This window comes from Rhinichthys klamathensis, unplaced genomic scaffold (genome assembly GCF_029890125.1).
Source record: "Rhinichthys klamathensis goyatoka isolate OS25496 unplaced genomic scaffold, OSU_Roscu_1.1 h1tg000081l_1, whole genome shotgun sequence".
Classification (NCBI taxonomy): domain Eukaryota; kingdom Metazoa; phylum Chordata; class Actinopteri; order Cypriniformes; family Leuciscidae; genus Rhinichthys; species Rhinichthys klamathensis.
Genome location: NW_026606623.1, coordinates 205,279 through 219,593, shown reverse-complemented (window position 1 = coordinate 219,593; position 14,315 = coordinate 205,279). Strand labels below are relative to the sequence as shown.

The window sequence follows — 14,315 nt, the reverse complement described above, 5'->3', positions numbered from 1 at the left end:
GGTCTGTTAATTTTAACAAAACTGCAGGTTCCAGATGATGATGCATTTTTATGTGTTTGCAGCCATGCATTGCATTTTAACAAAATTGTACTTTAAATATTTTTGGGTATTCTTTTGGTCTATTCAGTAGAGCTTTGATCAAATGTTAAAGCTTTTTGTGTTTTATTTACGATAATAAGAAATTACACAATGCATAGTAACTTTGTGTGTTTTTTGAGTGCCTGAATTCTTAGTTCAGACCAAAACTTTCTAGAACTAGACTGTCTGAAACTGGAGAGGTTAGTCTGAATGTGTCTGAACTTGACTCTATCTTTTCAACAGAAACAAACACAACCTATTTTCTCTTTCTTGCTCTCACCAGGGCTGCACCTTCTTCTCTGAAACAAACTGCCCATGAGGCTCTTTGGCCCCTGAAGGCAGCAATGCCAAGTATACTGGGGTGATGGCGCCCTCATCTGGAGATTTGGTAGCATTTGGTCCAGTCATGTCAGTCCTGACCCATCCTGGACAGCAGGCATTGCATAGGATCTTATCTCCAGGCCTCTCTTTCATCAGATTTCGGGCTAGGATTCTAGTCAGGGTGGTGAGGCCGGTTTTGGAGACCCCATACGCAGTGCTGGGCCAGCCTTTTTCTGAATGAACCCCTTCCTGAGCGTCACGAACGAATCGCTCCATCAGCCCAACCAGTTCTTCCTCTGTGATGTCATCGCTTCGGAAACGGGCCTGGAGTTCTGGACTGGAGCGGCTTAAAGCCACCGAGCCCATCCCACTGGAGACATTCACTAGCCGACCTAGAAGCAAATAAAAGCATTTGAGGGAAGAGAGGAGAAGATAAAAACCACCAGACAAGCAGGTTCTGCAAGGCATAACTGATATATGACTTACCTCCTGGTTTGATAATGGGCAAGAACATATTGCACATATCTCTAGTAGCAAAGAAATTGGTCTTCAGAGTCACTTCTGCTTGGCTCCCAAAGGGAGTTGTGTCCGCCACTGCCATGAAGAAATCAAACATTGTTTTCTTTACACATAACACAAAATTATGACAAAATGTTAACCCATTTAACCTAAACGTTAAGTCATTTTAGACTAAGACATTTTACATTTTGAATTTTTACTTCATCAGAATGGTATAAAACTTGACTTTTGCGTCAAAGATAATAGCAACTTTTCTCATTGAAATCCGATACTTTAACCACTGGTTTCACAGACAAGGCTTAAACTAGTCCCAGACTAAATGCATGTTTGAGTTGTTTTAACTGAAAGTAACTTGCACTGAAATAGGCCAGTGCCATTGTTTTGTCTCAAGATGCACACCAGTAAATGTTTTTTTCTAAGGCACGTTTTTAAACGTTTTAATTTAACTAAAGTCTAATCCTGGCTTAATTTAAGCCCTGTCTGTGAAACCAGGCCTAAGACTTTTTACTCAAGTCGTATTGTAATTTGTGACTTGTAACTTGTAAAGGAGTAATTTTCACTGTAAGGAAAACAACACTCTTGTTTTCTTAACAAATGTCTTTAGTAACTTTTGAAGGCGATCCCAGCGTTGTTGACGAGCACGTCCAGGCCCCCGTACTTCTCTCTGAAGAAGTCCCGTGCGGTACGGATGCTGTTTGGGTCATTGATGTCCAGCTGATGGAAAAGAGGAGTCAGCCCCTCCTTCTTCAGACTGTCCACCGCTGCGGTTCCTAGACCAGCATCCCGGGCTGTCAGGTACACGTCCCCGGCGTACTGTTTGCACATTGCCCGCACGACTGCGAACCCGATGCCTTTATTTGCACCAGTGACCAGAGCTACTTTGCTGTTGCTCATTGCTGTAATGTGTCTACAATGGAAAATAAACTGAAAATAACTGCATATCCTGTGGCATAACAGAAACAACAGCCTAATTAATAAAATAACGAATTTGAATGCATTTGGAAAAACGTATGCATGGTTACAACAAAACACGTACCTGTTCTAGTCCGTCCAGTTTTGTTTTTGCCTGTTTTTAGTGTGTCGCTGCTTACTGCGCATGCGCTGAGGAATACTCTTTCATAAGCATCGCAGTTTGATATTTATGTCATGTGTATCAAGTTTTGCTTGCCGACAGAGCGATGATTATGAGCGCTTTGAATTTTTTTAAACGTCAATATTATTTAAATATTACATACTCTGGTTCAAACTAAGACAATGACGTAACGAAGACCTGAGCACGTGACCCGGTTGTGTTTTTGACCATGTCACATGTGGATGTGTGTTTTGTTTCTAACCGAGGTTTAGAATGAGATTACACCCGAAACAAGCATCATGTAGCGCTGTTATGTGGGAACTTTGAGATGAATAAATCTGGGTGCCGTACTGGGAGAAGAGCGAGGAAAAAAAGACGGAAAAAACACGAGTCACATGTCTCCAAAGGTATTCTGTTTCTATGCTGATATATTGTAACTTTGTAGTACGGTGTGTAAAATGCTTGAATAAATGTTTGGGTGTGTTTTGGTCCTAGTTACTCTGACTCACGAAGCACAGTTTGTTCTTTTGAGGAGATGGCTGAAAGAAAGAGGATTCACCTCACAGTCTCTCATCCCTGTCAACTTCCATGGCAAGTAACCGCTGTAGATAGATAGTTTTCACACTTATGTAGTGATTATGCTAACTTACCGTATATATTTTTTCCTTAGACACTGGAAGAGGGCTTATGGCAACTCAGACTATCAAGGTACTTTTATATATACTGCAGGTCAAAAGTTACTTTAAATTTTTTTTTTTTTTTTTACTTATGCTCAACAAGGATGCATTTATTTTATTATTATATATTATTTTTATTAACATTTAAAATACCTATCTTTTCTGTTGTAATGTATTTTAAAATGTAATTTACTCCTGTGATAGACTATTCAGCAACCTTAACTCCAGTATTCAGAGTCAAATAATTCTAATATGCTAAAATGGTGCTCAATAACCATTTCTTATTTTTTATCACTGTTGAAAACAGTTGTGCTGCTTCATATATTTTTGAAACCATGAAATACTACCATTCAAAAGTTTTGGGTAAGCACAGTAAAAAAAAAAAAAACTATTATATTTATTCAGCAGGAATGCGTTTAATTTATCAAAATTGACATTAAAGACATTTATAATGTTACAAAAGATTTCTGTTTGAAATAAATTAATATATTCATCAAAGAATCTGGAAAGAAAAATGTATTTCGGTTCCCACAAAATTGTATGGAGTAAAAACTGTTTTCAACCGATAATAAGAAATGTTAACCACATTGAAAATATATTTGTCACCTTTTCAGGCCAAAGACATGGTGATTTCCTTACCTGAGAAATACTTACTGACATCCAGCACAGTGATGAAGAGTTACATGGGTGACTATATAAAAAGGTATTTTTTGGACTGATCGTTATTTCACCCCAAAACCATATATATGTATATATATATATATAATATTAATTACATTTAAAAAACGAATCCCTTTTTAGGAGGACCATGTAAGATTTTCTGTGCACCCAAATATTTTCTCTTTCTAACTGTAGATGGCATCCTCCCATATCTCCTCTTCTGGCTCTGTGTTGTTTCCTCATTGCTGAGAGACATCGTGGAGATGCATCAGAGTGGAGTCCCTACATTAATATCCTCCCAAAGACCTACACGTGCCCTGTGTACTTGTCTGATGACATCATTGGCCTTTTGCCTAAGACTCTCCAGAAAAAAGCTACAGAGCAGAAAGAACAGTGTCAGGAACTCTGCTGCTCTTCCCTGATGTTTTTTAACTCCCTCCAGCCACTCTTCAACCAGCCCACAGAGGAGTTGTTTACCCAGGATGCAATGCGGTGGGCTTGGTGTAGCGTTAACACGCGTACGGTGTACATGGAGCATGATCGGAGCAACTATCTCTCCAGTGAGAAAGATGTTTATGCACTTGCACCGTACCTTGACCTGCTGAACCACTGTCCTAATGTCCAAGTAAGAGCATCTAACAGAAATACACTACTGTTCAAAAGTTTGGGGTCCGTAAGATTGAAATAAGTCCAAGGCTGCATTTAATTGATAATTTTAAAATGACTTTTTTTTCTATTTGAATATATTGTCAAATGTAATTTATTCCTGATCAAATATTCAGCATCATCACTCCAGTCTTTAGTGTCACATGATCCTTCAGAAATCATTCTGATATGCTGATTTGATGCTCAAGAAACATTTCTTAGTATTATCAATGTCGCAAACAGTTGTGCAATATCTTGGTGGAAACCGTGATACATTTCTCTCAGGATTCTTTGATAACTAGACGGTTTAAAAAAAAAAAAAACAGCATTTATTTGAAATCTTTTGTAACTTTATAAATGTCTTTACTGTCACTTTTGATCAATTTAATACTGTATCATTTACATTTTTAAACATTTTACTCACCCCGAAACTTCTGAATGGTAGTGCAATTTCTTACAAAACAATAAAGTTGCATGGCTATATAAGTAAGGAGAATTATTAACTTTCCCTGGTGTGTAGGTTGAAGCTGGCTTTAACAAAGACACTTGCTGCTACGAGGTTAAAAGTGTCCAAGGCTGTAAGAAGTTCCAGCAAGCATTCATCAATTACGGTCCTCATGATAATCACAGACTGCTTTTGGAATATGGCTTTGTTGCTCCTGGCAACCCCCACAGCGTAGTATATGTTGATTTAGGTAAGCATACTTTTCATACTGAAATATTACATTTTCTGAACCTGTATCAATCACTATTTGTTGTTATTGTAGGAACTTTAAAGTTGTGTCTAAATGAAAGAGACAAACAGCTAACACAAAAACTACTCTACCTGAAGGACAATGCTTTTTTAAGGTAAGTAACAGATATATTATGCCAATAACAATCATATGTGACATTTTTGGGTATCATGGTTTCCACAAAACTATTAAGCACACCTTTTTTTAAAGGTCCGCTTCACATGTAACATTTGGTCTTCTAGCAGTTAAAGGGTTAGTTCACCCAAAAATGAAAATGATGTCATTAATGACTCACCCTCATGTCGTTCCAAGTCCGTAAGACCTCCGTTCATCTTCGGAACACAGTTTAAGATATTTTAGATTTAGTCAGAGAGTTTTCTGTCCCTCCATTGAAAATGTATACACGGTATACTGTCCTTGTCCAGAAAGGAAATAAAGACATCATCAAAGTAGTCCATGTGACATCAGTGGGTTAGTTAGAATGTTTTGAAGCATGGAAAATACATTTTGGTCCAAAAATAACCAAAACTACGACTTTATTCAGCATTGTATTCTCTTCCGGTTCTGTTGTGGATCATTAATGACATAATTTTCATTTTGGGGTGAACTAACCCTTTAAAAACAAATCTTCATGCATTTTGCAGAATAACATTGTTCTGGTTGTGCTTCGGTTCTGTGTGACTGTGCGGATGAATATGGTTATCCTACTGCTCATAAAACATTTACTACTAGGCTTACGCGATATAACTAGTTTAGGTGGAAAGGGTCTCAAGCTGACTAGCTGAAGACGTTACTGTTGCTATACACTTTAATAGACACGGTACTTCCTTGAAAATAAATTCCAGCACAGCACTACAGCAACCATAATGAAATGACCCTTCACAAATATAATGTTTTACAATAACTCTCTATTAGAGAGTTACATATGGCGATTTACTTGTTCAATAAAATACCTTACTCACCCATCGAGTAATAAAAATGGCATCTCGTCGCTTTTACAACAATTCAAATCCCTCAGTTCTCGCCATCTCTGAAAAGCCAAGCTAATGTTGATGATTCTCATTTTATTTCGAGCTGTCACGTCCTCTTTTTGCAAGCAGATGCTCTGTTCTGTTGTTTTTTTTAACGGGTGATTCACCGGAGGTTTGATATTTTTCGTGCTTCGTGTCAACCTTTCTTGCTTGTTGAGACAACTAACCTTTGCCTTTTTTTTTTAATAGCTTGCAAGGAATACAGCATAAAACGGCCACATTATTGTTCTTACAGTTTGATGTATAACTGTGTAATGTTGCAGTTCTTGAAGGGTGTTAATTTCAAACTCTGACTTAAATTCATGATCTTAGGGACATTTAGCAGTTCTAATAAATTCTGTTGTGTCATTATGTGTTCATTATGACAGTGGCCTGTTCTTACTGTACAATAACTGTATAGAACAGCTAATTCAGTTCCCATATGTTCTCACTTTTCAGAAACTTGACATTTGGGATGGATGGCCCTTCCTGGCGACTGATGACTGCACTGAGACTGCTGTCCTTGACACCTGAGCAATAGTGAGAAGTTATCATCCTAAACACATGACATCATGACTTTGCGTAAACATACACGCCACTTTCAAGTCAAGTGGCGTGTTATCTATACGCATTTTGAGCTATCCGCGTGTATGTCCACGCCGAAATCTTTTGCGTGTATGTCTACGCCATTAAATGTCCGAGTGATTCCGCGTGTATGTGTACGCCGTTAAATGTCCGAGCGAAACGAAGCAAAATCTATATCTACATCTGTGGAGCGATATTTCTTTTCCTAGGATGGTAGGAGAAGACTCATAAATGGTATTAACCCCAGTGACGGGTAGGTTTAGGGACGGGGTTGGGGTAGGTCATATATCTATATATACATAATACAGTAATATAACGTTAAGTCAAAGGCGTTGATAAATACGCTGAAAAGCGATTATGCGTGTTGATAGCACGCCAAAAATGGAAATACGAATTGGCGTGTCATACATACGCCATTTCATGAGATCAGTCTGATCCTAAACACATTATTCGTATGAGTGGAAATTTGACTGTGTGAGTGTGTGATAATGCAAAATACATGCCACAGTCTTGTCATTGTTATTGCTTTTACTTGCATACATTTTATTTCATGACAATTATTTGAATACATTCAAAGCTGACTTAATGCTGTTGTCTGCAGTAGTAGTTGGAAGAGTGTCCTCTTGGGGGCAGGAGTGAGCCGGGATAGGGAAGAGTGGTGCATTCAGTCTGCCCTAAAGCTTTGCAATAACCTCACTGATGGCAATGTCAAAGCACTAGAGAGGGTGAGTCTAATTATAATCTATTCATTCTTAATGCTGCCTGTGTCTAATTAAAGATATGAAACCACTTACAGCCCAAGTCTTTTCATTTTTCTACAGCTATCGCAGCTCAAACAGGGTGCAAACCTGTCTCGCCTTGAACAACTGTGTGTGGTGGAGAGCCTGAGACTAGAGGAGCAAAGGATTCTGGAACACACACAAGTGGTTCTTCAAAACCTCCTGAGACAATAGTCACTGTGGTAACAGTAGGGCATTCCTCATGCTGTCACTGCCAAGATTTTAAACGCAAGCCAAGACTGAGTACAGAACCAACAGATCCGGTTAACCATTGTACTACAGCCCTTAACCCAATCACCTCCAATGCTACGGGAAATATGGAGTCCAAAATACTTCACCCAAAACTAAACGCTCAAACCTGCATGTCTTCCTTTTTTTTCTGAGGAACTCGAAAGGAAACATTTTTAAGAATGTTCAAGCTGCTCTTTTCTACCGTTGTAGATATCTTAATTTTGTCCGAAAAGAACAATGCTCATTTTCACTGCATGGAAATGATCTGCGTGAACATTTTAGTAACATCTAGTGAGTACAACTTTTTCCTGTGTGACAATTTTGATAATCATGGTGGACAGGAAGACATGGGGACATTTAGGACAATGAGATCTTAACAAATACCAATCTTCTATTGAAAGCAAATGAGCTGCATGCTGAGTTTTTGATAGAAGACCACTGATAATCAAATGCATACCTCTGAACAATGATGCCGGATTCTAGGTCAGCGTTATCTGTCCTTTTCCACACAAAGCTGCCCATATTAATGGGCAAGAGAAATGGGATCAGATGGTGGCGTTAATAATCCATTGGGAATGCTTGAGAAGGGGAGAATCGCATCTAAAGTATGTCATAACTAGGCCAAAGTTCCTAGCCAAAATATTTCACGAAATACCAATTTCAAATGTTTTTTTTTTATATATAATTTTTTTTTTTTTTTGCTTTGTGATGCATCTATTGTTTTGGAAAAAAAGGAGCTTGATTTCCATTTAAAGAATTTTTATGTGTTTACAATTAAAAGTGCAACTGACAACATGAGATTAATAACAACAACGACTACAATTTACAGAATTATGGAGAAAAAAAAAATCAAAGCTTAACAACTATTCTCTTCCTTGTTTGCTTTCTCTGCACCATCTCCATGGAGACCGTGGCTTCATATAAAGGCACAGGTTGCTCCAACTGCGGCCTGCGCAGAGACAACAGTCAAACTCAACACCATTCACAATTACAAAGATGATTTCACACTTTTCCTCTGCATTACAGACACAGTCCACATTCAGTTTAAAGTTAATAATTTCTCCTGTACAGACTCTCATTCACTCTCACTCTCATTCTTTTTGCTCCTTTCACACACTTGTTTATTCCTCATTCTCACCTGAAAGTGCCTGTGCTTAGTTTATCCATCACATCTTTCAAGATATCTGAGAGAGAGCAGACTAAAGGCGAATAACCCAGTTACAGACCGGAAAACCATGTGCCTTGTATGTTGTTGAAAAGATCGTTCCAGTAGCCTGAGGACACTGGGAGAAAACCCTCAGGTCTCAAATATATCAAATTGGCATGGACAAGCCATATGCACACTGAGGAACCCAATGACCTCATTGCAACATATAGCGATAAAAAAAAAAATGTCTGATACAATCTAGTCAGATCTCTTTTCTTCATTCCACTTGAGAGTAAAATATTAGTGGTTTGTCTAAAGAATAAAGATCCTATTAGAGTCTATATTAAGGCTTCATGGCAAATAATTTACAAAAGAAAATGCATTCAAGTCACTTTGGATAAAAGCATTTGTTAAATACATAAACTTGAGCTAAATCTCTTAAACATAGGCTGCATTTACATTACATGGTTCAAGTGACCCAATACCAATTTTTCCCTCCTATGTGGCACAGATCAGATATGACCCACGAACGTGTAAGGAAAAAAATCACATGGATTCTGATATTCTCAGATCGGTTTAGGCCTCAGTCATATAAATCTGATATTAATCAGAAATGGGGATTTCGTTCTACCATGTAAGCGGACAGATCGGATATTCCCATCAATGCGAGTCGTACGTCATTGAAAGCAAAAGCTTGTATTACGCGTCCATTGCAAATCGCACCATTTTTACTTCCTTTTAGATCTAAGCTCCACCGGGTCGGTACGTCTACCATGGGTTGTATCTCCAAGTGTACGAATAGTGTAAATGCAGATATCGGATATGGGTATCTTTTAAAAGATGATGTAAGTTGGTCTTCAAAATAATCGGATATAGTCAACGAATCGGAATTGGGCATAAAGACCTGCTGTGTAAATGCGGCCATAGAGTATTTTACTTTTCAATGCTGATAAACAAAGCAGAGGCCTGAATGCTTTGTGATATAACTCAGCCAATCAAGAGGCAGTGTTCAGTTGCAGATTAATAAAGTTTGTAGTAAAAGATACGAAGATATCGGCCGTGCTTGGCACGGGATGTTGTCCACACCTCATCATTAAGGAACGAGAGAGACGCTGCCTTCAGGAAGAGAATGTGGCTGTCAGGAGGATCCAGCTTGGAAAAGAGGATAATAAGGACTTTATTAAGTGTATCTAAACCTGCTGCGAGTCAATCAATATTTGATGTATAAAATAAAGACAAAATGCTGAATCTCAGGAATGCAGATCTCAAGTATATTGAAGAGAACGGGAGCTACTAACCTGTAAGTGTTGTTCTGTGGTGACCCAATGACCTCCGACCGAAAGAAGGGTAAGGAGGTCATGTTTATGTGGGCGATGCCTCTGGGTTTCTGCCTCCTCCTCGTAGAGTCTCACTGTTCAAGAAAGGCTCAAAATCATACACTGCTAATTGAAACTGAACTATGTGAAAATGAACATGACATTGAAAATGTAAATGTACACTACCATTCAAAGGTTTGAGGGTCACGTACGATTATTTTTAAAGAAAACCTTTATTCAGCAAGGACACATTAAATAGAGCAAAAGTGATACTAAAGTCTTTTACATTTACAATTATTCTGTAAAGTGGATCACAGTTTCCACAAAAATATCAAGCATAACTGTTTTCAACCTAATAATAACAACAAATGTTTCTTGAGCACCAAAACAGCATATTAAAATAATTTCTGAAGGATCATGTGACACTAAAGACGAGCAAAGAATTATGCTTTGCCGTCAGAGGAATAAATCACATTTCAAAATATACAAATAGAAAACGGTTATTTTACAATGTAAAAATATTTCACAATCTTGCTGTTTTTACTGTATTTTTTTTTTTCACAAAAGAAATGCTGCCTTGTTGAGCATAGACTTCTTTAAAAAAAATGGTAGTGTAAAATAAATTACATTTTGCAACACAAATGCTTGTAGGACTCAAAGTCAGTATTTATATAATTAATTAAAACCAGATATGAGAAGACTACGTTGAAATGGTTAGAAATGTCATATAAAGTAGCCGTAAACCTCCTGAATCAATGATGATGTCCACTCCAAGACCTCCAGTTTCTTCAAGACACGAGTCCACCAAGTTCTCCTTTGAGTCCCACACTCTGATCACTCGAGCTGAAGGAAGAGATATACATTTCAGTACTGATGCTAAAAAAAATCATCTAACTAACATCAACGAAGCATTTAAAATACTTGTACATAGTGTCAATCAAAGAATATGTTAGTGTGAATAGATATATACCTATAGAAGAGATTTCTGCCATACGCAACTTACCCAAAAGTGATTCCTGCACACCTTGAGCAAGTGCAAACAGCAGGAAGAAACAATATGAAGAAAGTCACATGGTGAAGAAAGACAAAGAAATGCTCAAGGTAGAAGTGAGAAGATAAAGAGAGGCACTTTCAGAAAAGTTTTGACTATCAATGTGAGTAAGTTTAAAGAAAGAAAAATCTAGGACAAATGAAATCTGTTTTGATTTTCAGAGGAACAGAGAAGAAAGCAAGAATCTTTGAACTGCCAGCATTACAGCACATCTTTGAAATATGAGAACATGCCCTCTGCAACAATCAAAACTTATAGATTTCAACATTTGATTAGACTTTGGTAGATTTGAGACTTTTACATAAAATGTGATGATGATTGATGATGATTCATATGCTCATGAAATGAGAACACAATCTAAATACAAGAGAACAGAAAACTTTACAAGAAATAACAACTAGAGATTTAAAAAAAGATTTGCCTCATTTCACTCCCCAGCCTGACATTTCAGTTTGTCTGGTGTTTATCTGGGATTTCAGAACAACTCATGCCAAGTTTTTTCAAGAATTCAAATTTCCAGTGAAGTGGCAAGTCAAACAAAGCTTGGACTCCCTCCTAAACTGACACTTCATTGAGAAAATATCTTGGCTGTCATTCCTCTCCACAATGCACACTTCAGTACCCACCCACACTCGGTCGGAGCTCTTCCAAAAACTTCTGGTCGTCCGGAGACAAAGCTGTAGCCAAGACTTTCACACCGTGATAGTGGGCGAGCTGAATGGCCAGAACTCCAAAGGGCTGCATGCACACAAAACAGGAAGTACGATAATGAATTTAGACATCGAATGCAGGGCGCCAAACAATGGTTATAGATCTGCTGTGCTGATTCTGATATGAGAAGACCACTAAATGATAACCACAAGAATCCTTTTTTTTTTTTTTTATCAATATATGACTAAATTCACTCAACATTGATACAGTATCGTTCAAGAGTTTGGGGTCAGTAAGATATATATAAATAAATAAATTATTTATTAATTATTTTTTTAAATAAATTAATACGTTTATTCAGTAAGGACACATTAAATTATTCAAGTGACAGTAAAGACATTTAGGCCCAGTTCACAGACAGGGCTTAGATTAGACCAGGATTAGGCCTTAGTTTAAATAGAACATTTATAAACTAAGGAAAAAAACATAAATGGTGTGCATCTTGAGACAAAACAATGTTACTATTTTAAGGTATTAATATTAAGGTATTAGTCCAAGTTACTTTCAGTTAAAACAGCTCAAACATGCATTTTAGTCTGGGACTAGAGTTAAACCTTGTCTGTGAAACCGATATAGTGTTACAAAATATTTCTATTCCAAATAAATGCTGTTCTTTGGGACTTTCTATAAATCAAAGAATGCATCACAGTTTCCAAGATATTTTAAGCAGCACAACCGTTTTCAACATTGATAATATAATAGTAAGAAATGTTTCTTGAGCAGCAAATCCGCATATCAGAATGATTTCTGAAGGATCATGTGACACTGAAGACTGGAATAATGATGCTGAAAATTCAGCTTCGACATCACAGGAATAAATTATTATTTTAAAATATATTACAATAGAAAATAGTTATTTAAAATGGTAATAATGTGTCACAATCTAACTGTTTTTATTGTATTTTTTTAAAGCCTAGCCTTGGTGAGCATAAGAAATTTCCGAACCCAAACTTATACTAAAACTAATAGGAATCATCAGGAAGGTGGCCTCTGCACAGATACCTACACCAGCCCCATCCAGCACTAGTACAGTCTGACCCACAGCCATCCGAGCCAGAGTATGGAGAGCAGTGTAGGCCCTGAGACCGTCTTTAATGACCGCTGCTGCTTCAAACCAGCTCACTTTCTCAGGCTTCTGAACTGTTAGCATTTGGGAAAACAAAAAGCACATTGTCAGAAAAGCAGTGTATCTTTAAGGAACTAGGTAGGATTGTAATGCGAACAACAATACCTAAATTATATTCATCAATAAGCACTACGGAACAAAGCCCAGACTGCTCAGCATCCACAGGGAGAATTCCTGAGAAGACATGCAAATGTTTATTTGATTATATACATATAGAGCAGACTCTAATAAAAAAGAGAGTCTAATAAAGTTCTTACCAACAACCTCATCATCTGGCTGGAAAAACGTCACTTTGGGTCCAACTGGAAAAGGATATGCATCGCATTAGATTTATCAGTCAAGTTTATTTGGTTAGTAATCAGCAGTAAAAGGTAATGGCGTCAAATACACAAGAAGTCATGCAAACCTTGTAGAACAACCCCAGTGATCTCCCTTCCAACTGGGATATGCTCGCTCTCAAGCCTGAGGTCCTCGTACATCTGAAAAACAGATTAAGAGATGAATGCAAATATTCATAAAAAATAAAATTTCTGTGAAATGAGGGCTAAATAATGTTCATCATGTTTTGTAAACATTTTGAAGTTTGCGCCTCCAGACAATCACATTAAATCACTGTACGTCGTCGTTCAAGATCTTGTAGACATGGTGAAAAATCACATTACCTTAAAATCAACCGGACTAAGTGCACATATTTTTACTTGAACTTTGACCTGATGGCTGCCAATGTTAGTGGGTGCATTCTATGAAAAAAAAAAAGCAAAGGATGTCAGACAATTTCAAATGCCTTTTTACAGATTTTGGATATGTAAACCCATGCATTTTCAGGCACTCTCACCGTCTCCTGTATGACAAACTTCACATCACCCTGGTCTCCACCTGGTTTGCAGTAAAGTCCCTTCATGACAATTCTAGCTGTTCTGGAATAATAATAACAGTCAATAAAAATAATAGAATAAGAATAACACAAGCAATAACAACAAGCTGATTGAAATGCTGTATAAACATGTTATTGTAATAGTATGAAATACAGAACGATCTCGACAGAAATTCATCACATTTACTGCATGTGCAATCTCTTTTGCACTTGAACTGCAAGTTAAATGATGAAATCCAATTTATGCAGAATACCTTACTCTTGCTTACTAGCTGCTTCTTTTCCTTTGCATAACCCTTTATGTCTCGCGTGTCGTTTAAAAGCATCAAAATTGGTGATATAATGTCCGCTTATGTTACGCTATGTAATATTTTTGCAGGTAAGAGTATTATAGAAGCTACTAACATGTAGTTGACTGCGGTAGTGTTTTGTTCATTTCCTTCACGTGACTCGTCACACGTGACGTAGTGGAGTAGAAGCATAAACACAGAGAAAGGAAACGCAAACAGCTCACATGTATGAGGGATTATGTTAGATAACCGCATATTTGAACTAAATAAATGTCCTCAACATAGAGACCGACGTAACGTGACTCTAAATACAATCAATGTAGCAGTTTATTTTTAAAGAAATAAATAATGTAATAAATCAGCCATGTCTGATTCGTCCACGAATCGTCATTTATAAATGAATCGGTTGAATCGATTCGCAAATAGATCTGAACGATTCGTTCACGAGGCGGTTCCCAAGTCGAGTTTGGGACCGATTCGTAACAAACC

The 14,315-nt window shown here is 37.4% G+C and overlaps 3 protein-coding genes across 12 annotated transcripts; 1 reads left to right on the top strand and 2 right to left on the bottom strand.

Annotated features, from left to right (window-relative positions):
- Positions 1–157: 157 nt before the first annotated feature.
- Positions 158–2,050, bottom strand: cbr1 (carbonyl reductase 1). Of its 3 annotated transcripts, none has more exons than XM_056251315.1 (4): positions 1,955–2,050; positions 1,527–1,825; positions 886–993; positions 158–791 (listed from the first exon to the last, which is right to left on the bottom strand). In XM_056251315.1, exons 2-4 carry the CDS (start codon positions 1,810–1,812, stop codon positions 355–357), a joined length of 831 nt encoding a protein of 276 aa, XP_056107290.1. In that variant the 5' UTR covers positions 1,813–1,825; positions 1,955–2,050; the 3' UTR covers positions 158–354. The 3 variants fall into 3 exon arrangements, with proteins under 3 accessions (XP_056107290.1, XP_056107289.1, XP_056107291.1); XM_056251314.1 differs by having other exon boundaries at positions 1,527–1,814; positions 1,949–2,033; XM_056251316.1 differs by lacking the exon at positions 1,955–2,050 and having other exon boundaries at positions 1,527–1,837.
- Positions 2,051–2,185: 135 nt separating this feature from the next.
- On the top strand, positions 2,186–7,415 carry setd4 (SET domain containing 4). Of its 4 annotated transcripts, none has more exons than XM_056251311.1 (10): positions 2,188–2,397; positions 2,486–2,581; positions 2,661–2,698; positions 3,282–3,370; positions 3,523–3,952; positions 4,493–4,667; positions 4,740–4,821; positions 6,176–6,256; positions 6,906–7,026; positions 7,123–7,415. In XM_056251311.1, the coding sequence occupies exons 1-10, from the start codon at positions 2,319–2,321 to the stop codon at positions 7,252–7,254; spliced, it is 1,323 nt and encodes a 440-aa protein (XP_056107286.1). In that variant the 5' UTR covers positions 2,188–2,318; the 3' UTR covers positions 7,255–7,415. The 4 variants fall into 4 exon arrangements, with proteins under 4 accessions (XP_056107288.1, XP_056107287.1, XP_056107286.1 ...); XM_056251310.1 differs by having other exon boundaries at positions 6,903–7,026; XM_056251313.1 differs by lacking the exon at positions 7,123–7,415 and having other exon boundaries at positions 2,186–2,397; positions 6,176–6,263.
- Positions 7,416–8,053: 638 nt separating this feature from the next.
- On the bottom strand, positions 8,054–13,940 carry cryzl1 (crystallin, zeta (quinone reductase)-like 1). Of its 5 annotated transcripts, none has more exons than XM_056251304.1 (14): positions 13,791–13,940; positions 13,498–13,579; positions 13,325–13,402; positions 13,069–13,141; positions 12,920–12,964; positions 12,768–12,836; positions 12,543–12,676; positions 11,452–11,563; positions 10,778–10,798; positions 10,519–10,617; positions 9,757–9,869; positions 9,505–9,610; positions 8,450–8,495; positions 8,054–8,260 (listed from the first exon to the last, which is right to left on the bottom strand). In XM_056251304.1, the coding sequence occupies exons 2-14, from the start codon at positions 13,561–13,563 to the stop codon at positions 8,161–8,163; spliced, it is 1,062 nt and encodes a 353-aa protein (XP_056107279.1). In that variant the 5' UTR covers positions 13,564–13,579; positions 13,791–13,940; the 3' UTR covers positions 8,054–8,160. The 5 variants fall into 5 exon arrangements, with proteins under 5 accessions (XP_056107279.1, XP_056107280.1, XP_056107282.1 ...); XM_056251305.1 differs by having other exon boundaries at positions 13,796–13,940; XM_056251307.1 differs by having other exon boundaries at positions 13,498–13,570; positions 13,796–13,940.
- Positions 13,941–14,315: the final 375 nt, after the last annotated feature.

Bases quoted from the DNA above. Each gene is read 5' to 3' on its own strand.
- cbr1 (XM_056251315.1), bottom strand. From the start codon at position 1,812: ATGAGCAACAGCAAAGTAGCTCTGGTCACTGGTGCAAATAAAGGCATC. The intron at 994-1,526 runs GTTACTAAAGAC...TCTTCATGGCAG, and splicing joins CGCTGGGATCGCCTTCAAAA to TGGCGGACACAACTCCCTTT. The intron at 792-885 runs GTAAGTCATATA...ATTTGCTTCTAG, and splicing joins GCCCATTATCAAACCAGGAG to GTCGGCTAGTGAATGTCTCC.
- setd4 (XM_056251310.1), top strand. From the start codon at position 2,319: ATGAATAAATCTGGGTGCCGTACTGGGAGAAGAGCGAGGAAAAAAAGA. The intron at 3,371-3,522 runs GTATTTTTTGGA...TTCTAACTGTAG, and splicing joins ATGGGTGACTATATAAAAAG to ATGGCATCCTCCCATATCTC. The intron at 6,257-6,902 runs GTGAGAAGTTAT...TGTTGTCTGCAG, and splicing joins TCCTTGACACCTGAGCAATA to TAGTAGTTGGAAGAGTGTCC.
- cryzl1 (XM_056251304.1), bottom strand. From the start codon at position 13,563: ATGAAGGGACTTTACTGCAAACCAGGTGGAGACCAGGGTGATGTGAAG. The intron at 13,403-13,497 runs GTGAGAGTGCCT...TTTTTTTCATAG, and splicing joins AGTTTGTCATACAGGAGACG to AATGCACCCACTAACATTGG. The intron at 8,261-8,449 runs GTGAGAATGAGG...GTCTCTGCGCAG, and splicing joins CTAAGCACAGGCACTTTCAG to GCCGCAGTTGGAGCAACCTG.